The 22,408-nt window shown below is 39.3% G+C and overlaps 1 protein-coding gene across 4 annotated transcripts; it reads left to right on the top strand.

Moving 5' to 3' along the window:
* The first annotated feature begins 2,813 nt into the window (after positions 1-2,813).
* On the top strand, positions 2,814-22,321 carry dazap1 (DAZ associated protein 1). Of its 4 annotated transcripts, none has more exons than XM_086223981.1 (13): positions 2,814-2,948; positions 3,967-4,007; positions 5,920-6,086; positions 6,523-6,588; positions 7,479-7,586; positions 7,771-7,819; positions 11,062-11,144; positions 14,505-14,652; positions 14,853-14,885; positions 15,432-15,581; positions 16,815-16,979; positions 19,721-19,813; positions 21,426-22,321. In XM_086223981.1, exons 1-13 carry the CDS (start codon positions 2,917-2,919, stop codon positions 21,596-21,598), a joined length of 1,308 nt encoding a protein of 435 aa, XP_086080107.1. In that variant the 5' UTR covers positions 2,814-2,916; the 3' UTR covers positions 21,599-22,321. The 4 variants fall into 4 exon arrangements, with proteins under 4 accessions (XP_086080107.1, XP_086080106.1, XP_086080105.1 ...); XM_086223980.1 differs by lacking the exon at positions 21,426-22,321 and adding an exon at positions 20,249-21,405 and having other exon boundaries at positions 7,482-7,586; XM_086223979.1 differs by lacking the exon at positions 21,426-22,321 and adding an exon at positions 20,249-21,405.
* The last annotated feature ends 87 nt before the right edge of the window (positions 22,322-22,408 follow it).

Genomic DNA, 22,408 nt, shown 5'->3' with positions numbered 1-22,408 from the left:
AGAGCAATTTGCTTCTTTTAGTATCGCACATACAGAAAAAAATGTTTTGTGTAAATTCATGCTTCCCACAGGAAAAGATCATTCAAATTTTGGTGACCTTTTTCTCTTCATCCTTTTATAAACTCAAGGCCGGATTAATCTGTTTAGGGAACCTGGGGCAAGATGTAATGCAGGGCTCCAGTCGCGGCACAGAGATCCATTGCCGACATACCCAGAAAACCAAGCAGCTGGCTAGCTTTGGAAATAAGAGTGAGATATTGTTGAGCCCTGTTGTAAGATAGGATCACATGAATATGGGATAATGCTGGATGTTGGTGTGTGCAGGTGCAGCAGGTTTGCTCTTCAGTTCAGATCTGAAAACACAGAAACTCTAGACATCTACATCAACTACTGACGGCGTCCCCATCGACAACAGAATCTGGTTACTCCCCAACCAGAAACCCTGGAAGCTGTGATGCTTCTCAAAACTCACCAGTGACACGTCCCTGTGCAGCACTATTAGAGTCAACAAGAATGAATATATAAAAAACAAGAGGAGAGTCAAGGACCCCTTCAGGGTAAGGCAGGGAATTCGGCACCATAATGGCTGTAGCACTATGGCAGCCAGTGCTGACACCTTGTTGGCAGAGGCATGCTTTTGTCTGCTTTGAGGCAACCACAAACCATCCACACCCATACAGTCTCTCTACAAAACATGAAGTGAGGCATGTGCTCAGGTCAGCGAACTTAAGAAAGGCCACTGGTCCTGACAGAGTGTCCAGGAAGGTATTCATAACATGTGCTGACCAAATCACAAAGACTTTAGTTGACACAAGCCTCGATCCCGTCCAATCAGCCATCATCATCCTTGTTTAAAAAAAAAAAAAAGAGCCTTTGCTCTACATACCAACTGTGCTGAACAACACGTAACACCAAGGGAGTAGTAAAAGTAGGCTCTTCATAGACTACACCTCAGTCATTCTGGACAAATGACTGGACTGCAAACTGTCTGACCCAGCCCCACCCCAATGCACCTGCCCTCAAACTACTCAACTTCACCCCTGCATGCTCAGCATTGGCTCTCCACAAGGCAGCGCGCTGAGTCCACTTCTCTACTCTCTCTACACTTGTGACTGCACACTAATCCAGCCCACCTACACCATCATCAAATTCACATGCGATACCACCGTGGTTGGATTCTTCTCAGGAAGTGATGAGTTTGCAAACAGAGGTATGGTCCAGAAAATGAGAGCATGGAGTTCAGCAAAGGAACTCATCCAGGATTTCAGGTGGTGCAGTGCAGACCTGGCTCCACCCTGTGTGGGATGTGTGGATCTGGTTCACACCTTCACACTCCTGGCAAGCCGCATCGCTGAGAACGTCTCCTAGACTGCTTACAACACTGTTAATAAAACCACAGCAGTGACTTCACTTCCTGACATGGTTCAAGGAAAGCAACCAAGAGCGGTGCTCCTGGTGGCCTTTTATCACTCTACCATCAAATGCACTGTGTCTGTGTGTGGTATGCTGGTTGTTCAGCAGCAGACAAGAGAGCTCTGCAGAGAATCATCAACACTGCCCAGACACAGGTTAGCTGCTCAAAGCTTAGGAAGATATTATTTGCTCTACTCCCCAAACAGATCCACAAGCATTGTTAGGGAGATTTCTTAAGGGACATTGGACACCTGTTTGACCTACTGCCCTCTGGCTGGTGTTACAAGTGCACCAGACTCAAAGACAGTGTCTTCCCCTGGAATTCAGTACAATAAATCGAGCACTGAAATAACTGTTGAAATAGCTGGAATTGAAATTATATCCATTCACACTGCTATTTATCATGTGTAGTACTACTAACTGTATGTACATATTGCCTTTTATAACATATATATTTAAAAATATTTGTAAAAACACACACACACACACACACACACACACACACACATATATATATAAAATACAAATTATATATTATCAATAATCATTTTAATATTGCATACATATTCATATGAGAGGGTGGCTTGGCTTGGCTGGTAGAGTGGCCATCAAGCAACCAAAGGGTTGCTGGTTCGATCCTCACTTCCCCCAGTGACCATGTAGAAGTGTCCTTGAGCACGAAAAAAACCCCTAATTGATCCTGATGGCACTACATCGGACTGGTGACCCATCCAGGGTGACTCACTCAATGTCAGCTGGGATAGGCTCCACCCCCCTTCAACTCTTGATGGATAAGCGGTATAGAAAATGGATGGATGGTTGATCATATGATATTTACTGTCATACCTTTTTTTGTTCATGTGCAATATCTGACCCTACATGAGTGCAGTAACTACACTCATGCCAGTGCAGCTATATATACCACTGGTGTTTGAACTAAGTCTCACACATACATGTATAGCATCGTCATATCTTGTGATATTCAATTCTTTTGTGTACTTTTTAATGCTTTGTGCAATTCATGCAGAACAAAACAATGACGACAAAGGCTTTGCTCTATATTGCATTTTGTGGTTAACCCACAGCCTCTGGGTCTCCTGGAGGTCTGGGATCCAAGGTTGATAATCCAGCATGGTGAAGGTCTCTATTGCACTTAAATTTTGTATCATCATATGAGTATTATATTGGCAGGGATGCTTAAAATTGGGAGGTTAATACACCTTAGGTTCCTTCAATTATTTTTCATGTTATTAAAACGATTTTTTTTTTTAAATTCTTATGCAATATTAATAGACTAAAAACTAAATACTAGGAGGTTTAAAGCATGCAGGTGATTGGGTGTAATGTTCCTTTAACGGCCGCTGCCCCCTGCAGCGTCGTCATTGCGCAGAACAGTTTGAACCAAAAAGCGGAGTGACCTTCCTCCGCTCTCAGTCTGAGAGGGGCAGCACTGAAGCAAGAAGCCGGTCATAACTGCTACAGTCCCCCGCTTTAGCTTCAGAAATGAACAACAACTTAGTCGGAGATGAAGTCGGGTAAGAGCCGTCTAACAAAGCGCTACCGTGGACTTAGTCGCCCGTAAAGGACATTATAACTCACACGGCGCTCTCTTGACAAGCTGGGATCTGACAGCTAACGTCAGCTAGCAAGCTAGGTTAGCTCCAGTAAGTTAGCGAGACCGCTAGCCTGAGGAAAGACGGCCAAAAAGTGAGACTTGTCATAAAAGTCGAGCCGGTGCTACTGATGTTGACTAGGGCAGAATAAACCGTGCTGGTCTGGAGTGTTGCTGCATGGCTTGACGGTGGAATGTGAAGGAGTGTAGATACTTGTTTCAGTGTTGTTTTCTGTTAGCTTCCATGCTAGCTTATCTGACGTTTACCAGCGAGGCGAAAGTCTCCTCTTCTGACTTCGCCAGCGCGAGGACATTTAGCGGGCACTGCTGGAGGATGGAGCATCCTCGTTGACCGCAGTAAACCTTCACTTTTGTCACAACCAAAAACATTAATTGCAAACGTGTCTGCCAGCGTGCATTTGGTGAACTTGGCTTGATAGTGGTTGTGCATACACTGTCGTTAAACTTCTAGTAATGCAACGTCAACCAGCATCCGAGTTCACTGGTCCGGTCCGCATGCATGGAGCTGCTCACTTCTCGTCTCCGCTCTGAATGGAATATACTCGGCTGTCGGTAACAGTGGGGGAGACCGAATTTAGGAGAACACGATGGCTGCAGCTCCAGTCAGTTTATCAGATGAGTTTTGAGTTAGATGGCTAAATGCTATATTTCTCCTCTTTCACAGCTTAACTTACGTGGCAAGAGGTACAAAGACATTTATTGAAGGGGCCGTCGTATTCTGTTAAAAAAAACTAAATGAACAGACGACATGAACGTACAACATGCTTAATTTTTTTCTGCTTAAGCTGTGTGTACCTCCTCCCATGTAGCACCAGCATGGGTTCTTGATGCTGACTGTTAAATCAGCTGTTGTCTTTCTCTGGCTGTCACAGTGATTGCAGTTTATAAACTTTTTTTTTTTTTTTTTTAATTTTTTTCAGGAAACTTTTTGTGGGTGGGTTGGACTGGAGTACCACACAAGGTAAGTTAAAATCCCTTTTTAAGGTACTGCTGCTGCTTTGTTTACAAAGTGTAGCAAATGAGTGGGACAGTGTTTTTCAGGGTCACTGATGTAGTGCATGAATTAGCTGTCATACTGGAGGACCTGGCTGGTTGTGTGTTAGGGGGACTCCTGCTGGGGGGGTCAAATCAAGTCTTTATTTTACTGTGAAATACAAATTACAGATGAGAGGTGCTAAAGCAACATCTTGATAATTTGCATCCTCTGCTTATGAGTTAATATGGCAAAGGGTATGGTGTGTTCATACAGAAATTTGTTTGTTAGGGTCTCTGACCATTCATGTTATTGATAGATATGATGTCTGGCACGGGAGATGGCCAGATGTGTTTTTTTTGTGAATTTTATTTTTCACTCAGGTAAAAGCTTGATTACTATAAATGGAAAATTCTAAGTATTTGGCCATGTGACCCTGAAAATACCATTATTTCAGAAAATATTTTGTGTTGATGTGACTGAGAGTGTGAAATAGTTATGGTACATTTTATTATACATCATAAATCATTATCTTTCTATTAGCCAGGCTTGTGAGTCATAATTAACATCAAAATGTTGCCCTGCACTGATTAATTTTGCCAGTATCCTTGTGATGTAGCTTAAAGATGGCTGCAGTGTTATGTGGTGCAATGCTGGGGTGCAGTCATTATGAAATAATGTAACGCAATTTCACACAATCAATTGCATTTATAAAATATACTTATAACATTTTGTTAGTACTTGTGATATCATATACAGTAGGTATAAGCAGTTGGATTTAAAAAAAAAAGTGTAATTGTACAGTTGCTCTGAGTAAACTTACTGTATCGCCATGTTCACTAAACAAGCGAGTAAAGCAATGTGATTTACAAGACTTTAATATAATTAAGTTTGAACAGATGCCCCACATGCTCACTGATGTTTATGTATCACGTTCGTTTATCAGGATTTGCCTTGTGGTTATTGCAATCAATTAATAGTTACACCTTTCATGTTAACATGACATATTTTGGATAGAACAGAGTCACTGTGGAATACTTCATTCCAGCAGTGTATCCATGTTCCTGGATGTCTTACAGGCTACCGCTGGTGGTTGTAGTGTCTTTGGAATATGCCATTCTCATACTTTATCCTTTATCCTATCCTCATTTCTGATGTCACAGACTGAAAACACTGTTGATTAAATGAAATATATCGAGTCTACTTATACACCCTCCTCTAATTTTGACCTGCCAGAGATGGTCTAGCTTGTCTACAGCCCTTTATTGGCTCTTGCTTGGTTGACCACTGTGTGTATTCAGACTTGCCTGTGTGTTAACAGCACTGTTAACACACAGATCAGAACCACTGTGCTGTGTAACTCTGAGCTTGTTTCCCTGGCGATGCCCCAGGGCTTCCCAGCTATGAGAAAAGCAATTACGGTAACGCTCCACAAAGTGAGTCCTCATTTGTTAGAACTTGCATGCTTTGCCTCAATGGGCGTGTGCAGGCGTTTTAGTATTTGGTGTACATTTGGCACTATGTAAGATGACAGCGGGTCAGTGCTTTGTTTGCTTTAGGAGTGTCTATGTGACTTGAGTGTGGCTACACTGTTTTTTTCCTGCAGTAACACGAAATCAACTGCACTAAATGACCTGAGCATCCTGTTACCTCTGTCCTTGTAAGGAGTTTTGCTTTTTCTTTCCTTACTTGTTTTTGGTCGCAGTTACACATTTAGTACAAGTTTAAATGCCAAAGTTATTTTCATGGCATCATTGATTATATTGAAAGCATGAGTCCTATGACTACACTTTGTGTTCTTGAGGCAAACAAGGCTGAGTCATATATTTGATTATAATCTCCCATTTCTGTGCTTATTATTGCAAAGCTTCACTGGTATCTCTTCTTTTTATTTTCTCAGAAACCCTGAGAAACTACTTTTCACAATATGGGGAAGTAGTAGATTGTGTCATCATGAAGGACAAAACTACAAATCAGTCGCGAGGCTTTGGCTTTGTCAAATTCAAAGACCCCAATTGTGTACGGACAGTGCTGGAGACAAAGCCTCATAATCTTGATGGAAGAAATGTGAGTATGTTTAATCAAAGGACCAGATAGTAACATCAGCAATCTGTCTTCCTTTTGAGTGAGCAATGCGAAATAACCTCATCTTGTATTTCTTCATCCACAGTCATTAATTCAGGTGAATTGCAGTTTTGCTGTGGGTTGTACCTGCCTGCAGCCAATAGTACAGATGATACATTTTGCGAACTTACATTTGTTTGCCTAACAAGACTTACCTGTTCAAAGTCAAATGAGTGAAACTGACAGTTCATGTTGGATTTCTGATATGGCTGAAAATGAAACTGCAGTTGTCTAGTTTTCCGCTTTACAGTTTGCTCTTTGTGATACAATTTATTCGTCTTGTAATTTTGGTTTGGTTGGAATACGTTCTTCTCTGTTGTGTGAAGCAAGCCAATATATTTGATTTAGTAAAGATGAACGAATGTTGTGTCTCTGTCAGATTGACCCGAAGCCATGTACTCCCAGAGGAATGCAACCTGAAAAGTCTCGAACTAAGGAGGGCTGGGTAAGAGGAATCTGATTTCTTCTGGGGAGGCTAGGATAGGTGTTTCTGCAGGGGTAAGATTTAGGGCATCAGACCCCTCCCCCCTTGAAAAAAAGTTTGAAAAGAAACCAAAAAGTTTTTTTTTTTTTTTTACGGAATGCAGTTGTTTTAATCATATAAGCTTCTTGCTTTGGAAAGAAAGAAATTAGTTATGGGTTTTGACAATTTACAGAAATATTTAAAAATCTGACTTGTGTTGAACTGCGTCCAGTAATTGCGACCAAAGGTTTGCAACATTACCAGCAGATCTCATACACGCCTTAAACTGGTCTGAGTTTGACACGTTAGGATCATATTTTCTCAGATGAAGCATAAAAAAAGTTATAGGCCCAAGTGAATAAAGTTAATAATGAGAAAATAAAATATATGCATTTTTTTATTTCTAACAGCTTTTTTTTTTTTTTGAAGATTAAGCAAACCTCTTTTACTTGACTGTTAGTAAAACATAAGTGGTTTAAGCACTAGCTGCATTACAGAAGCCTTCATAAATGGTGTCCTTTGCCTGCTATTTGAGCCTCTTTCACTGACTTCAGGTTTTGTAGCTGGTACTGAACGTTGTACTAACAAACCAGAAGATGTATTTATTGAAATTGTTGTAGTGAGCAGCCTCTAGCCTTTACAGTTTGAGTGCAGTGCTGATGATTGTGAAGAGGGTGAGTAGAGGAAGCCGTGTTCCCTGATCTGTGGAGACTAGTGTTTGCATTGACATGACATGTTAAGAATTATACCCCAGGGCAAGAAGAGAACCTAATTTCTTCTGCACTGTCTGAATAGATGATGGCTAACTGGCCCCTTCCCAGAATGATCCTTTAACAGACATTGAAATCCATACACTCCCTGTTTTCTTTCAGAAGGGCAGCAAAGCCGATAGCAATAAATCAAAGAAGATATTTGTAGGTGGAATCCCCCATAACTGCGGCGAGCCTGAACTCAGGGACTATTTCAATAGGTTTGGAGTGGTGAGTATCGTCAAGTGCATAATCACTTCACATTGAAATTATGACTGGAAAAATGGAAATTTCTTGGTTTGGGGGGGAAAAAAAAGACCATTTGTCCAAATTGAGGCACAATATTTGAATGGAATAAGAATGGACCTTGTCTGGATTTCTAAATGGAGTCACTGTTTCCTTTGTCCCATTCAAGGTCACAGAGGTGGTAATGATCTATGATGCGGAGAAGCAGAGGCCCCGAGGTAAAAGCTGATCCCGTTTTTTCTCTCCCTCTCCATACCTTAGCATCTTAAATCTCATGACAAACTATTCTGGCCCAAAGAGAAAAAAAAAAAATCAATTCAGCCTTAGATGTTAGTTTCAGTTTAAGTACTGTTGTCCGAATATTTACATTTTTAATTTTCACCTCATTGTTATCATGAAGATATGACAAAATACAATAAAAGCATTTTGAAATTAAACTTTCATGAAATGCAGAATGAAATTTGAAATCTGAAATATGTGATATCAGAACTTCAATTTAAGTGGTTATCATGTGATTGAATGATCATGAATATTTATAAATCTCTGACTCAGAAATATTTGTTTGATAAATGTCTGATTGTTAATCCATTCGGATTTGTGTGCGTAGATGTAATTACTAGTTTTAACTCACCCAGCTTTTAATTTATTAACCGAAGAAACAACAAATACACCACTACACTCACAACTACAATATGATGTTATATTAGCTGTTATTTGATTTAAATTTTCTATTTGCTTCTATAGGTAAATGAAAAAAGACCACATATAAATATCTACACACTGATTAGAAGAAGGGCTGCAAATTAGAATTATTTGTTGCAGTCATTTTTTCCACAAATTCTTTGATCTACATTTGCAAATGGCTTGTTTGACAAGCAGCAGTAAATTGAATTTTTGGTGTATTTGCTCAAAAACGTAAAAATAAATCATCAAACTGAAAAGTACTTTTTGTTTTTGCTGTAAAATTTATTCCCACAGAAGCCTAAATTCCTAGGAATGCTGTAGTGCGGCTGATGTTTTAAGGAATCCTTTAGTTTTTTTTTTCTCTCTCCTTGACATTTTCTAAAAAGAAAGACATCATCAAATGCAAGAAGTTTATGGAGTTAATTGAAAAGTTGTTAGAAGTTTTTCTGGGAAGCAAAGGAAATCTTTAACTGAAAGGGGACAGGCTGGAGGAAAGTAGGTGCTCCAAAAAAACACAGCACTTTATCACAACATGCAACTGGCATATTGAGAGCAGTCTGAGTATCAAAGGGTGGATTTGTCCTTCAAAGAAGCTGGTTTCTGCCCAAACGCTGAAGGTGGTAGAATATAATGGTGTCACAAGAACAATGGAATTATTTTGAACATGTTGCACGTTCTGTGCCACTTCAAAAGTCTTTCCAACTTACTTCCTGTCAGTAGAAATAACAGGTTTTGATATCCCAGAGGAGTTTGCCCAGTTAAGTCGTAAATCTTTCATACATGTACTGACACTTGGAGCATGAATGGCCTCACTGGGAATCAGACCCGTGCCACTGGCAGCGATGGTGTCAGGCTGCCTGCTGAGCTACAGTCACAGCTGTTTCATCTACGTTTGTCCTACATTGCAACGATGCAGCGGACACTGACCCAAAACATGGTTCTGTCAGTGCTCTTTCTTCAAAACTCCTATCATTCTCTGTTGGGAGAAACCCAGAATAGTTTGTCATTGGAATTTAACATGATGTAATGCACCAGTAACAGCCACAACATATTTAATGATATGAACAGATTTCTTTTATTAGTACTATTAGATGTTCAGCATTGGAATAAGTTTACTTTACCTTAATTTTAGTCCTATTTGATACATCTTAAATGGCATAGTGTGTTTTCCCGTATGTAGAAAGTTAAGTATTTTGTAAGTAAGCCCTTTCTATTTTTCTTTCTTCTGTCCCCCTTCTCCTTGTGAATGGTTTGAATGTGATTAACTGTGTCTCTTAAGATTTGTCTTTTCTCCTTTAGGTTACTGTGCATTGACTGGTACCACAGAGGTACAGGCCAAAGTTTAAGAATATCCAAATTTTTGACTTGATCAGATGAGGTGTACACAAAGTTGCATCGTATTCGGAACTAGGCTGAAGGTTTCTGTTTGCCTCCAGGTTACCATAATTTAACAGCAAATAGTCTACAACGGCATTCGCCTTGTTTTTGGTAGATAACAGTAAACCGATTGAGACTCATTCATATTTTTGTAAAGATTCATCAGTAAAATTACTTATTCATTTCGTGGCTGATGTAGATAACTTTTGGTTGGGTTCTGTGCTAAGTGGCCTGAATGGTCACAGTATGTTTTCTTTTCAGCTAACATTTTTAAGATCACGTCAGTTTCATCAATCACTCATCAAGAGCACCAAGTTTTAAATTTTCAACTTTCGCATAACTAAGGCATGTCACCGGTGCCATGTCACCAGTGTCATATCACATGTGCCAACTTGTTTTTAAATTTAGATTAGGGACGGGTCATTGACAGATGTTATTAATAGCAATAGACCATGAGACTGGGGAATCCTTGGCATGGCACGAGAGGTCTCTAAAATCTCAGTTGTCTCGTAGGACGTTTAATTGGATTCAGGTTAGGTCCCCCAGCAGAGATGTGCACACAACCCAGTTCTGCCATAGTGAAACGCTAATCAAATTGAAAGTAGATCACTGCAGATGAAGTAGTTTACAGAGAATTCAACGAGAATGAAATGTTGGACCAAATAGTTCTGAGCTTTGGATTTAGCATACTTGTTGATGAACTTTGTATATTCCCCATGAAAACTCTTGAGTAAAATCAGCTACATGTGACTTTGGGAAACCAGTTCTGGCCTATATCTTTGTGTTACCATAAGCAATATTTTAATTGTCCATTTTAGGCTTATCCTGGCTGACTCAAAAGTAAAACACTTAATTTGGGAAAGCTTGGAGAAAGCTTTAGGCATTCTACAGTTTGTGTTTCTCCATATTTTTGTGATGCATTAACAATGGCTGCTGCGAGTGTGTGCTCCACAGCAATATACCAAGGGACAGATCAAGGTGGGGTTTGGATGAAACAGCATGAAGTAACACCATGTAGTATTGGTTCAATTGGCATTTCTTAGAAGCTACGTGTTCGTCTTCTTAGAGGAAGGAAGATGGATTTAACTGACCTTTTTATGCATCATTTCACATTCAATCAAATGCTTCACCTGTCATTCTATATGTTTAATAGTTATGCACCCTGTATTATTACCTTCTTGAAATATTTCACTGCACAGTAAAGAGAAAAGTTTCCTTCAATCCCCCAGGCTTAAGTCTTGGATTTGTGTTGTTCTGCAAGTCTGCGACATCATCCGAACCCCAGGAGCCTCTTGCTCAGTCTTGATGGATCCTCACTCTGCTGAAGCCCAATACTGTTCTTCATCTTGTGTTGTCACAACCCCCCTGCTACCTTGATTCACTCTTGGTCGTTGGCTAGGTTTTGGATTTATTACTTTCGAGGCCGAACAATCAGTGGACCAGGCTGTCAACATGCATTTTCACGACATCATGGGCAAAAAAGTGTGTAGTTGTAGTTTTATTTTACCCTTTAGATCAAACAGAGGCTTGGGCAACAGAGCGAGAATTTGTGCCATCATGCTTTTTTTTTTGTTGCTAGCTTATTAGAAGTGCTTCTTTCAGTGTGGCATCACACAATACAAATTTGTCTTTTAACATCAAAACAATCAGGCATCAGACTTAAATTTTTATTCTCCATGCATTTGGACTTCTTCATTTTTGCTGTTATATTACAGTGTCGATTGTCGCCCAAGGCTTTGTTTCATTTGACCACTCCTTTAGGGTGTGCTTATTGCAATCAATTGGACTTAAACAAATTTCCTTTTATGGTGCTTGAAATTCTTAAATTAATTTTAATAAAAGATAAATACACTAAATGGCCTCTTGATAACATAAAATATAGATACTTTACAACAGCTCTCTCATAAACTCTGCCTTTAAATATGTCAGTGATGATTGACACTGTTAGAGTTTTAATTTAGCTACATGTTTATTATTGATTTGAAGGCTTCAGTTGTGTTGAACTTGACTGCATTACATTGAGAATAGTTTGTTTTTATATTTTCACTACCCTTTTTACAAACATGGTATATCACTCAAGTACAACACCACCCTCTGCAATCTCAGTAATAAATATGAAGTAGAATTATTACCTGAATGACAGTGTCTGCCAGAACTGAAAATAATAAGCTTTGTAAAAGTGGAATTAATGGCAGAGCTGATTGAATTGCATTATATAGGAGTACCTAAGGAAGTGGCCAGCCAGTGTATATTTACAGTATATACATATGTAATTGTATTTGTCATTAAAATCTCACTGAATATAATTCACCTAAAGGATCGGTCTAATCAGTTCTGTTTCTTTTGTTTTTTGATATTTCGTTGGCAGGTCACTTACATGTCAACATGTCTTCTTTTCTTTATTGGAAATTAAAAAAAAAAAAAAAAAAAAAAAAAAGCTCAACTCAGTGACCTCAGTTGAAGAGTCTCCATACTGTGTCTGTCAGTTCTGTAATTACCAAGTACAGGACTCTCTAGAATGCTGCTGAGACACAAGTTGCACAATGATATTTGAATGCCACTTTGTAGTGTTTGTTCAATTTAGTGGGGGTAGCAGATGGATGGGGTTTACTGCACAAAGTCAGTTCAGATAGTGTCAGGTAATCTTTCCATCCGGGAAATGATAATAAATTCACTACACTTTAATATTAAAGCACACCTTCCAACCTTCTGGCATTTTGGCTTCTATTGTGATGTAGTATGTGGCAAACACTGCCCACCTGGCTCCTCAGCTGAATGAAAACAAACAAAAAATACCAGTTGGTGTGTATCTGATGTAGTCAGGATCCCTCTGAACGCTGCCATTTAAAAAGCCAGTTTAAAGCTCTATTCATTCACATCAGCCCTTTCCCCTGTAGAAACGTTTTGTAATTAGCAGTTTTTAAAACCACTGTTCGGAGATACCAGTGGAATCCCTGTCCTTTCTGGCCTCAATACAGACAGCCAGGATTTGAACATGATCAAACACAGAGTAGTTAAGCCCGCTAAGTCATTTTGTGTTATCCAAACTGTATTTCCCGTTTCATCTTCACATAGCTGCACAACTTAAGTATTTGATGGTGTGTGCATTCTTTGATTTTTATTTTTCCTTGATGAGCTTTGACTTTATGCACACTCTTTGTCTCTTAATTCATAGTGGCTAGGGCTGAACAATAAATCAAGATATCCACATCGACATATGGACAAGGGACACATCTAAATCACAGAGACTGCAAATTTTTTAATGTCACAACCGACCATTAATGGAACATTTTTTAAATAAAAATGTCCAAATAATTACAATAAGATTTTATGTATATATATATATATATGTGAAATTACCAAAAAACATTCATTGACTGCTTTTTAGAATACGTTTGTTTTCCTCCTACAAATTATTCAACTGTTCAGATTAAACACACAGGACATCTTCATTAAAGTGTCATTTAGACTAATAACATAGTTGAATCCCATCCGTGAATGAATCAGCCCAACCTGTGTAGCGTCTAGTTGTATGCACCCCCCTTGACTTTGCCCTGGTTTTCGGCAGGAATCAAGGCTCAACTTAATCCATTGTTCTTGACTTGACATTACCTTACACTGGGACTTGAGGGAGCCTGGGAGATATGAGTTACAAAATTAGAAATTGGAGCACATCAAACTGTGGAACAAATCCCAGTTCTGCTGTTAGGGACTGTAAAGAAGTCATGGTATCCATCACGCATAGCTGTGATGCCCACGGGAGAAAGTGCTCAGGTAGCTGCCGGCGGCGGCAAGGCCACTGCCGGAAACATGTGCATGTAATTAGGTCGACAGAGAAAGAAGAGGGGAGGCTGGGGGAGGTAGCAACACCTTAAAGCAGGGTGAATTCGCGATCCATTTTCCTCCTGCAAGGTGACCCCAATAACTCAACCCCTCAGTCTATTTCTGGTCGGCTCCCCCATAGTCTCATCCTGTTTTTCTGCTCTGCTTAACTGTTTACTTTGGTTTGTCACACTGAAGAAACTTTTGTTATTGACGTTCTAAATTGATCTCTGGTAAGCCATTAAATGTTTCAATAGTGGATATGAAAAAAAAAAAAGGAATAGGTTGCTGCTATTTGTTTTTAGGGCGCATGTATTCAATATAAAATCAAGTCTTGGAGGTCATTCTCGTATTTGAGTTTGATTGCAAGACAAAGTGTCCTCCTGCAGCAATCAATTTGGTGATTTATATCAGAGTGAACTTAGTTGAAAAATGTTTGTCACTTTTGACACAGTATGAAGATTCAGTTTTATATGAACTAAAAAAAAATGTTTATTTGTTCTGTCTGCATGTTTACCTTATATTCTGTTAGAACTGAGATACAAATTTCTCTCTACATCCATTTCCCCCTTAAAACTTATTCCAAATAAAATAAAAATGAGATTCTTTGTAAGCGTTAGCTGGAGAAAGGTAAGTCATGACTTTCCATTAGATGTCTACATCATATATAGGCCAAGTCATTCAATGAAAAATAATTCTATGTTTCTCAGGTACATTGTCAGAGACCCTGCCTTATTCTAAAATCATTTACATTATTTACTGCCTGCAGTGAAATGTCAAATTCCCATTTGGTTATTGGTACCTGAGACACATAGCCGTACAGCTCTCCTGGCTACACAGTAATTTACATGTAAATAGTTGCCCCACATTATTCTAATAAACATGTAGCAAAACATTTCAACCTGGCCCAAATTGTTGAAATTAAATATTAGTGGTAGGACAGGTCTGCTTAGGTGAGGGACTTCATGGACCATATGTATACTGGTGTTGCCAAATGTGTCCTCCTTGTCCTTTGTCCAGGTGGAAGTAAAGAAGGCTGAACCTCGTGACAACAAAGCTCCTGGCCAGCTTGGCCCTGGCCAGTGGGCGCCCAGAGGCATCTTGAGTGCAGCTAATGGTTGGACAGCACAGCCTGCTCAGGGCTGGCAACAGCCGTATGGGCCACAGGGTGAGTGGGAAGAAATCCCAGAGCAGAGTGAAGAGAGGCTCGCTGTTCAGAGTATAACTATTAACTGTTAAAATGTTTCTGATCCTCCGTGTTACCCTTGTATGCGTAGGTCACTGTATGCTCTGTTAAATGCCAAACTCCATTCAGTAAAAATTTTTACATCTATAGCTAAACTATTTTTTTTCCCCCTTTTCATGAAGGAGTGTGGGTGTCAACTACTGGCCAACCCATAGGTAAGGTTTCAACGTCTATTGGACGACACATACAGTAATAATCTTTTTCCTCACATTAAAACATTACTCTTTTTTTGTGGACTGGGCATTTATTGATTTGTGTCATTGTGATGTGGTCAGGTGCTTCTCTTGACAACAGAAATGAGCTGGCACCCTGTGTGGCTAATAGGTGGATAACTGTTAACAGTTGTGTTATCACCGCTTCATAATGGCTGATGATGATGCTGCTGATTATTTGCTGATAGAAACAGATGGCAGCCTGGACTGGATTCTGGCCTCCCTCTGCTCGTGGTCATGCTAGGTTTCATATTATAAATCCCCCGGCGCAGCATTTCTTTTTGTTTTAAAAAAAAACATAATTTCTGCTATAGTGCTGTTAACTAACACCATGATCTATTTGAGCTGATGTAATGACTATACAGTACGCATATCTGGCGGACTTACTCCTTTTTTTCTCTTGATTTCATGTCAGGGATAAATGAATGTGAAAGATGCAGATATTCATACTCAGCCATTCATAAAACATCCTCTTTTGTGTTTAATCAGGTGGTTATGGACCTCCGTTATCAGCAGGCCGGGGAACCCCAACACAGCCTCCGTCACCTTTCAGTGCATTCCTCGTCACAACCCCAGCGGGCAGTTTCGCTGCACCTCAGGGCTACGCTCAACAGGGCTACAGCACAGCACCTCAGTTTGGTCAGTCATGCTAACACATTATAAGGAGAAACATGTTATATTTGGTTCAGACTGCTACCAAAAAAACAAAAAAAAAGCTAGGGCACAAGTGTGCCAATTCTACCTCTTTGTTGTTGGAGTTCTTCAGAACTTTTCTTAGAGTAAAATATGTAAACATGTAATCTATGTCAGTTTTCCAGATAGTTTTTCTGTTTTTGCGGTCAGGGAGGATCCTCTACCTTATCAGAGGTGACCAGTGTGACTTACAGACAGCCAGCAATGCTACACAATATCCTGATAACTGCGGTGGGATGGATTATTTCAGTCATTTAAACTGGCATTTGTGTTCATATGAAATTGATTCTGCATGGTGAACAAAATATTAGTATAAGAAGTAGAAAGGAAACCTGAATGATTCATCACAACTTCAGACTGTCCTGATATTTTTAATGATGAAGACTCAGTTTTATCTGAAGTATAGTTTGAGTAATTATATTTGATTATGATACATTTTATTTTGTTCAATGTTTATTCCTTTTACCGGTAGTATTTTTTTTCATCTTTATCGACTGATTGACTAAATTAATGTGAAATCATGTTTACTAGAGTATCACTTTCAGTTTGAAATCCTTCCTATATGCTTCTACCTTAATAACCTGTGTATACATGCACTGTAAACCAGTGTGTGTGTGTGTGTGTGTGTGTGTGTGTGTGTGTGTGTGTGTGTGTGTTTGTTTGTTTGTTTTGGGGGGTTATACCTCGACTGTAGTCTCTTGCTTTTACTGCCTGAGGAGAAAATGCTACTTGTGCTGTTGTTAATTTGGTGGTTGTGACTCTGTGAGTAATGTCTGTTGTGTCACTGCTCATGTTGCTCATCCTTAAACTGGAGAAAGATCTAAAGATAATTCAGTGGAGCAGACGCAGTGGCATTCTCCCATCTGTTGATGAAAGTAGGAACCTGACAGGTTGTGTCCTACAGCTACAGAGGTGAAAATGTGTTGGCTGTGCTTGTGACACATCTCCAGTGAAAAGAATTTGTGCACAGTGTATCGGCAAATGAATTGTTTCTTATCGCGACTTAAATCTGTTCAGTTCAAAAGCAGAGTTTGCAAGAATTTAGCCATGCTGAATATAGCGGAAACGCTGTCTGGGGTTTGCTGTTCAAGGCTCCAGAGAGACCACTAAATTTAAGGGTTTTATGGTGTCTAATTTATTGTTCAAAAAATAAAAAATGATCTTGTTATTCTCCAACAGGGTACAGTTTTGGCACACCCCAAGCAGACCAGTATGTTCAACAGGTTCCTCCTCCACCCACCACTCCAGGAACTGCACCTCTGGGCTTTGCACCCGCCACCACACCAACTCAGGACTTGAGCAAAGCTCCCACTGGACAGCCAGACTTCCCTTATAGCCAGTATGGTAAGAAAGCATTGTGCATCAGCCAGTTTGCTGCCCTTATCTCTCCCTTTTTTATTTTTTTGATTCATTATTCTTTTGGCCCTGCCCATATCACTGGATATTATGTTGGGTTCAACTTCAGCTCATGTAAGTGTGTAACTTCAATCCTTAAACAATCAGGAGCTTGCTCTTGGTACCATTTAGCTTGAGCAGCTACACATGCATACATGCTTCGTGCATACATGAACACTCCTGGCTCTGCCATGAAGATGCTGCAGAAGTTCAACCATATCAGGAGTCTTCCGCTGTCATTTCTGTCAAGTTTTTCCAGCAGGAATGTGGATTGGTAAAAAGATTGGTAGGTCTTGGTAGGTTTTAATTAGATCATCCTGCCTTGCAATGTTTTTGTTTTGCATTTTTTATTTCTTTATTTTCTGAAGGAAGTGCAACCTTTTACTCATCTACTGCACCAGACATCCGACTTGGTTCAGATATTCCTTCCCTTTAATTACTACCCCCTACATCCTCTCCTTTCCTTCTTGTTGATGACTTTGCTGGCTTCTTTTCCTGGTCTTGGCCATGTTGCTATGAAAGAGCAACAGCATGGCAATGATATGCTCATGAAACCTTAATTCTGAAAAAGGTGTGTCCTACCTGCCAAGCTACCTATCAAAATTTTTCAAGATGTCCATCAATTTTCATAGCTTTGCATGCTTGTCAGTAAAGTATGAAATTTGTCTCTCTTTTAAACAAATACAGTTTTTAGTTGGAATCCTGGGCAAAAGACATTTTTGTGTCTTAGATGTATATTTTTTTACTTTCTGGAAGATAGTAGCTGGACAGTCCAGTCTAGTGTTACAGCTCTGTTGGGCCTGGATAGTCAATGTTCTTGGGTTTCTACTGAGCTGTTGAGCTCGATACCAAATTTCTCTTAGCATATAGGGACATTTATAAAGTCACTTTAGTTAAAATATGAAACCAATGTGTCTTAAAATTGTGTAATGCATCATGGTCGCAGGGGATTTCCAGTGACGTATTGTATGCCTGTACAGAAGTAAGACTTTGAGATCACATGGAGGGCCAAATTCAGGCTGTTGGTTTCAATTCTGAAACCAGAAGACAGAAATATTATGAAAACTGATCATGTACTGTAAACAAACAAGCTTTTCTTTCAATGTTCAGATTTTTAAAAAATAAAAAAAAGAGCACATTGTCAGAAGAGGGTGAAATATTTATGAAGAAGCTATGATTATTTATTTATTTTTGGTTGGCCGGTAGCCTTTGTGGCTCACAGTCACCTCAAACATGTGGTTGCTGTCAGCCATGACAGGTGCTCATCATGTTCAGTGTTTCCTGCTTGTGCTTATCCTCCATCCAGCTTTTTGCCTTCAGTGTTTGCTGGCAGTTCAGGCTGTCAGTCAAGAAATCATTAAGTTTTTGTGAAGTTCATAAATGCTGGTAATATTGGGGTGGGTTTTTGACCACAAATAATGGGAAGTTCACACACTTCCATCATTAAAGTTTTTGTGACAACAGCAGCAGTGGATCTGCCTAATCAGCAAATGATGAGGCTAGCAAAATTAGGTAATTTTGGTTTTGGTTAAGTTTGGCTAGTTGGGCAATTGAAAATAATTTGTTTAGAGTGAGAAACAAACCAGTGGTGTTGTGTACTTAAGACCATTGGTATTTGCTTCGACAAGGTCCTGTTATACCTCTTCCCTGCTCTATTTCTCAATATTGGATTCCACAATTTTAGCACGATTCACACAAACCTTTTACCATTTTTGCAATTTCTCTTATAAGCCTCTTCCTAAAAGCTCATCGAATTGGCCTGCTGAGGGGCAGCATCTCTGTACTTTCTGGACATTCTCAAAGACCCATGTGATACCCACAGAAGTTACTGCTAAAAAGTTTCCTTTTTTGGCAGACTTTACATTTCCCCTTGAGTTATGTCCATTTTTTGTTGTATTCCTTCCATCCATATAGTTCACCAGTGTTTGATAAAAATAGGCAGATGAATATTTTTCTTAGCCTGTATTGAGTTATGCTGCTCAGAGAAGTAAATAACCCTAATTTTAGAAAATGGCTAGTTTATGACTGAAGTGTAAGCAACAGTAAGATACCTTTTAATGGAGCTATGAGGCACAGTACTTATCTTGAAAAAAGTTTCAAGTTAATTCTCACAACTTGTAGAACTTAGTGGAAAATAATGGCTGCTTGCAGAATAAGTAATGAAGCTTATGGTGTTCTTTGGCTTTAGCCTTTCCTCACTTTCACGGTGATGTGAAGCATACTACATCAGTATTGCAGAATGCAATCTGTAAAAGCTCTGATGTCATCAATTAAGGTTGGGAGTTTTTAAAATGTACATTTAAGGAGATAAAGCAGCCTCACTGCCATAGCACGCTGCCTAAATACCAGGCTGATTCCTGCGTTGCTTTCTCATGGTGATATTTTCATGATGTGGAAGCAGATTTCTCACTCATTATCTCTTGCATCCTCAGTTTATCATGCACACTTCATAAAATTTCCAGAGACCAGGCTGGCATGACAAATTAGGCAGGCGGGCTAGCAGATAGCAGACATACTCACACTCTATTTTGTTTTGACTTCCAGATGAAGCTGATCGGTGATGTCTCACCAAGCATAGTGCAGACGCAGTAGATGAGTAGAGTCTGTTAGCTTAGCTGGGAGGATTATGCAAAGTAGTCGGCCAGCAGTATCTGGGTTCAGTCAACCTGGTCTCCTCATCTCCCTGATAGGCTTGGGTAACTACCCTCAGGACCCCTCTGCCTACGGACCAACGCGTCCTTCTCACAGTTATGGTCAGGATGAGCAGGGAGGATATAGTGCAGGTAGGTGCCAGCATCGTCTTCTCAAACCACAAAAGTAGCATATGTTCAGTTCTATAGTGTTTATTGAGCTCCAACCTGGTTCTTTGCCTCCTTTGCTTTTTGTTTAGTATTTTGCATGTACATTTTGCATGTACATACAAATTACTGTGTGTATTCTTGTATAGTAAAACACAGCTATAGTCTGTCTCTTGGCTGAGTGGATTTGAAAGAAATTTGATTTGAAATTTGGCATTGAGCATGTCCTCCTTCAGTGGCTGTAGCTTTACTATACCAAGACAAACCATGCCCTCCTTTTTTGTCTCTGTCTGCATTGCTTTGCTGATTATTAAAGGATGATCTAATTGTCAGAAAACGTGTTCATGGTTCAGTTGTCTCTATGCATTAGCAGTCCATTCACCCATTGTTTTTTCCCCATGTACTGTCTCCACATTATAGCTACAGAGATGAGCAACAAAAGAAGATTTAAAGAAGGACACGATTTCTCTGACTCTTCTGTCTGGTGGTCCTGTTTGGACTTCTCTCTTTTCATCAGAAATCATATCCTTATTTTTGTTCTGATCTTTAAGCACCACTTAAGAAATGTCTTTTTTGTTCTTTCTTTCTTGCTTTCCTTTCTTATTTTCTTTCATTCTTTTTTTTCTTTGTTTCTTGTTCATGTGTTTGCCTCTTTTTATCTCTGACAATCTGAAACTTTTGAGTTGGGTACATTTTTCAATATTTAAGACACTTTGGCAGGATCAGTGGTTGCTTGATTTTGGTTTTGACTTGTCATTTTTGAGCCGATCAGCTTCCATTCCCGGGTGTCACTCCTTTGACTTTTCTCAGGGAGACGTTGCCATCCAGTGTCTAAATAGATGAACATTGTGCACTTTGCACTCATCGTTGAAGAGAACGAATAAACTGATAAATTCTTTTCTCAATTAATTCTGTCTGACATTTAAAAAAAATATATTTATACAAAGTTCCATTGTTGTCTCTGTTTTTTTTTTTTTTTAATGTGGTTACATAATCATTTTCAGCACTTAGGGGCTCATTGGGCGAATTCAGTATTTTAATGTGGAGGGGAAAAAAATCCACCCTTAAACCCTTAAATACTGTTTAAAATTAGCTGCTGATAATTTGCAGATTTTCATTTCCTTTGGTCACCTCACTTTTTTGTGTTATATGTTAATCTCTTAACATCAAACACTTCCACAGGGAAATCCATGAATGGGAAAAAAGTATTCCTGTTTAAAGAGATCTTGTCCACATTTTCCAAAATGTTTAGGGGAACATACTGTTACACCTATCAAATCTTTGTGTCATCAAGCAGATAAAAATTCAAAAAAAGATCTTGGGTGTAAAGTACATTTTATGACATACACATGAAATTGTAGTTAAATGATGATTGCCATTATTTTGATGTGATGTTGTAGCACTTCCATCAGACATCGGATCAGTGTAACAGTATGAGGATGGGGTGGATTTTTACACCAAAATTGCGAGTTTAAAGAAAGTAATCCATATTACTTCTTTTGATACATTAAAGAATAAGACTTCTTCCCTAACACGTTTTGTTCAATCTGAGACTAAACCCTCCTTCTCTCCCTTGCGTCTCTGTCATCCACCTCAGGGTATAGTCAGGACCTGACTGCGTTTGGCCATAGCTTCGCAGACCCCAGCCAGCCGACAGCCTCATATGGGGCACCGACAGCACAGCCCACGGCCGCCCCACAGCCTGCTGCCACCGCATTTGGCAGAGGGCAGAACCACAACGTACAGGGCTTCCACCCATATCGACGCTGACTGCTACTTTAGGGCAGGGCTGCTGTGTAAAGTTAAAACAAAAACAATCAAAAAAAAAAAAAAAAGAGTCAGGGAAATGCGTGTTCTTGCTAAAAAGCAAAACTGGAATTCTGGATTGTTCTACGGGAATGTTGAATGCACACAGTTTGTGAAGCAGTAACTTTTATGAAAGCAGGGACTCTAGTAAAATCAGAGGGGTGTAAAAAAAACAAAACAAAACAACCCAGGTTTGTTTTTGGTTTGCATAAATTAAGGAACATTCAGCAGAGAGAAGCTTTTATCCCCCACCCCTCAAACCATGTTTTATAGTAGAACTAAACTACTTCGCAATAATTTTGATTGTCTGCTCAAACACTAGCACAGAGACTATATGGAAAGAGACTTGCATATAAATATGTATATTTATGGTGGACACAAATGAAAACAGGGTTTCAAGTTTCCTCAGCTTTAAATTCTAGGGAAAAAATGTTTTTATTTTTTATTTGATGAATTTTGTTTACTTTCTGAGCCTTTCAAGTTTGTTTAAAATGGAGATTATGAATATATATATATATATTATACACAAACTGTGCAATTTTTTAAAAAGAGAATTTTGTACTATAAATGTACACTTTGCTTGTTTTTTTTATTTAAAGATGTAGACTTCCCTCAGGTGGCTGTTTTGGGTGCATTTTGCACTTATGCAAAAAGAAAAAAAAGACAAATTATTACAAAAATAAATGTTTTAAGGATACATTACTGGTCATTTTGAGTTTGTTTGATGGTTGTGGGAGAGATGGGGGGGGGGGGACACCCCCTTTTCCGATGTTT

Source organism: Aulostomus chinensis, chromosome 14, assembly GCF_037954235.1.
Source record: "Aulostomus chinensis isolate RoL2024-O1b breed Wild chromosome 14, RoL_Achi_v1.0, whole genome shotgun sequence".
Taxonomy (NCBI): Eukaryota; Metazoa; Chordata; class Actinopteri; order Syngnathiformes; family Aulostomidae; genus Aulostomus; species Aulostomus chinensis.
Note: the sequence above shows the minus strand (reverse complement) of the source record. Positions and strands in the feature narration are given on the sequence as shown.

Bases quoted from the DNA above. Each gene is read 5' to 3' on its own strand.
- dazap1 (XM_086223979.1), top strand. From the start codon at position 2,917: ATGAACAACAACTTAGTCGGAGATGAAGTCGG. The intron at 2,949-3,966 runs GTAAGAGCCGTC...AATTTTTTTCAG, and splicing joins TTAGTCGGAGATGAAGTCGG to GAAACTTTTTGTGGGTGGGT. The intron at 19,814-20,248 runs GTAGGTGCCAGC...TCCACATTATAG, and splicing joins GCAGGGAGGATATAGTGCAG to CTACAGAGATGAGCAACAAA.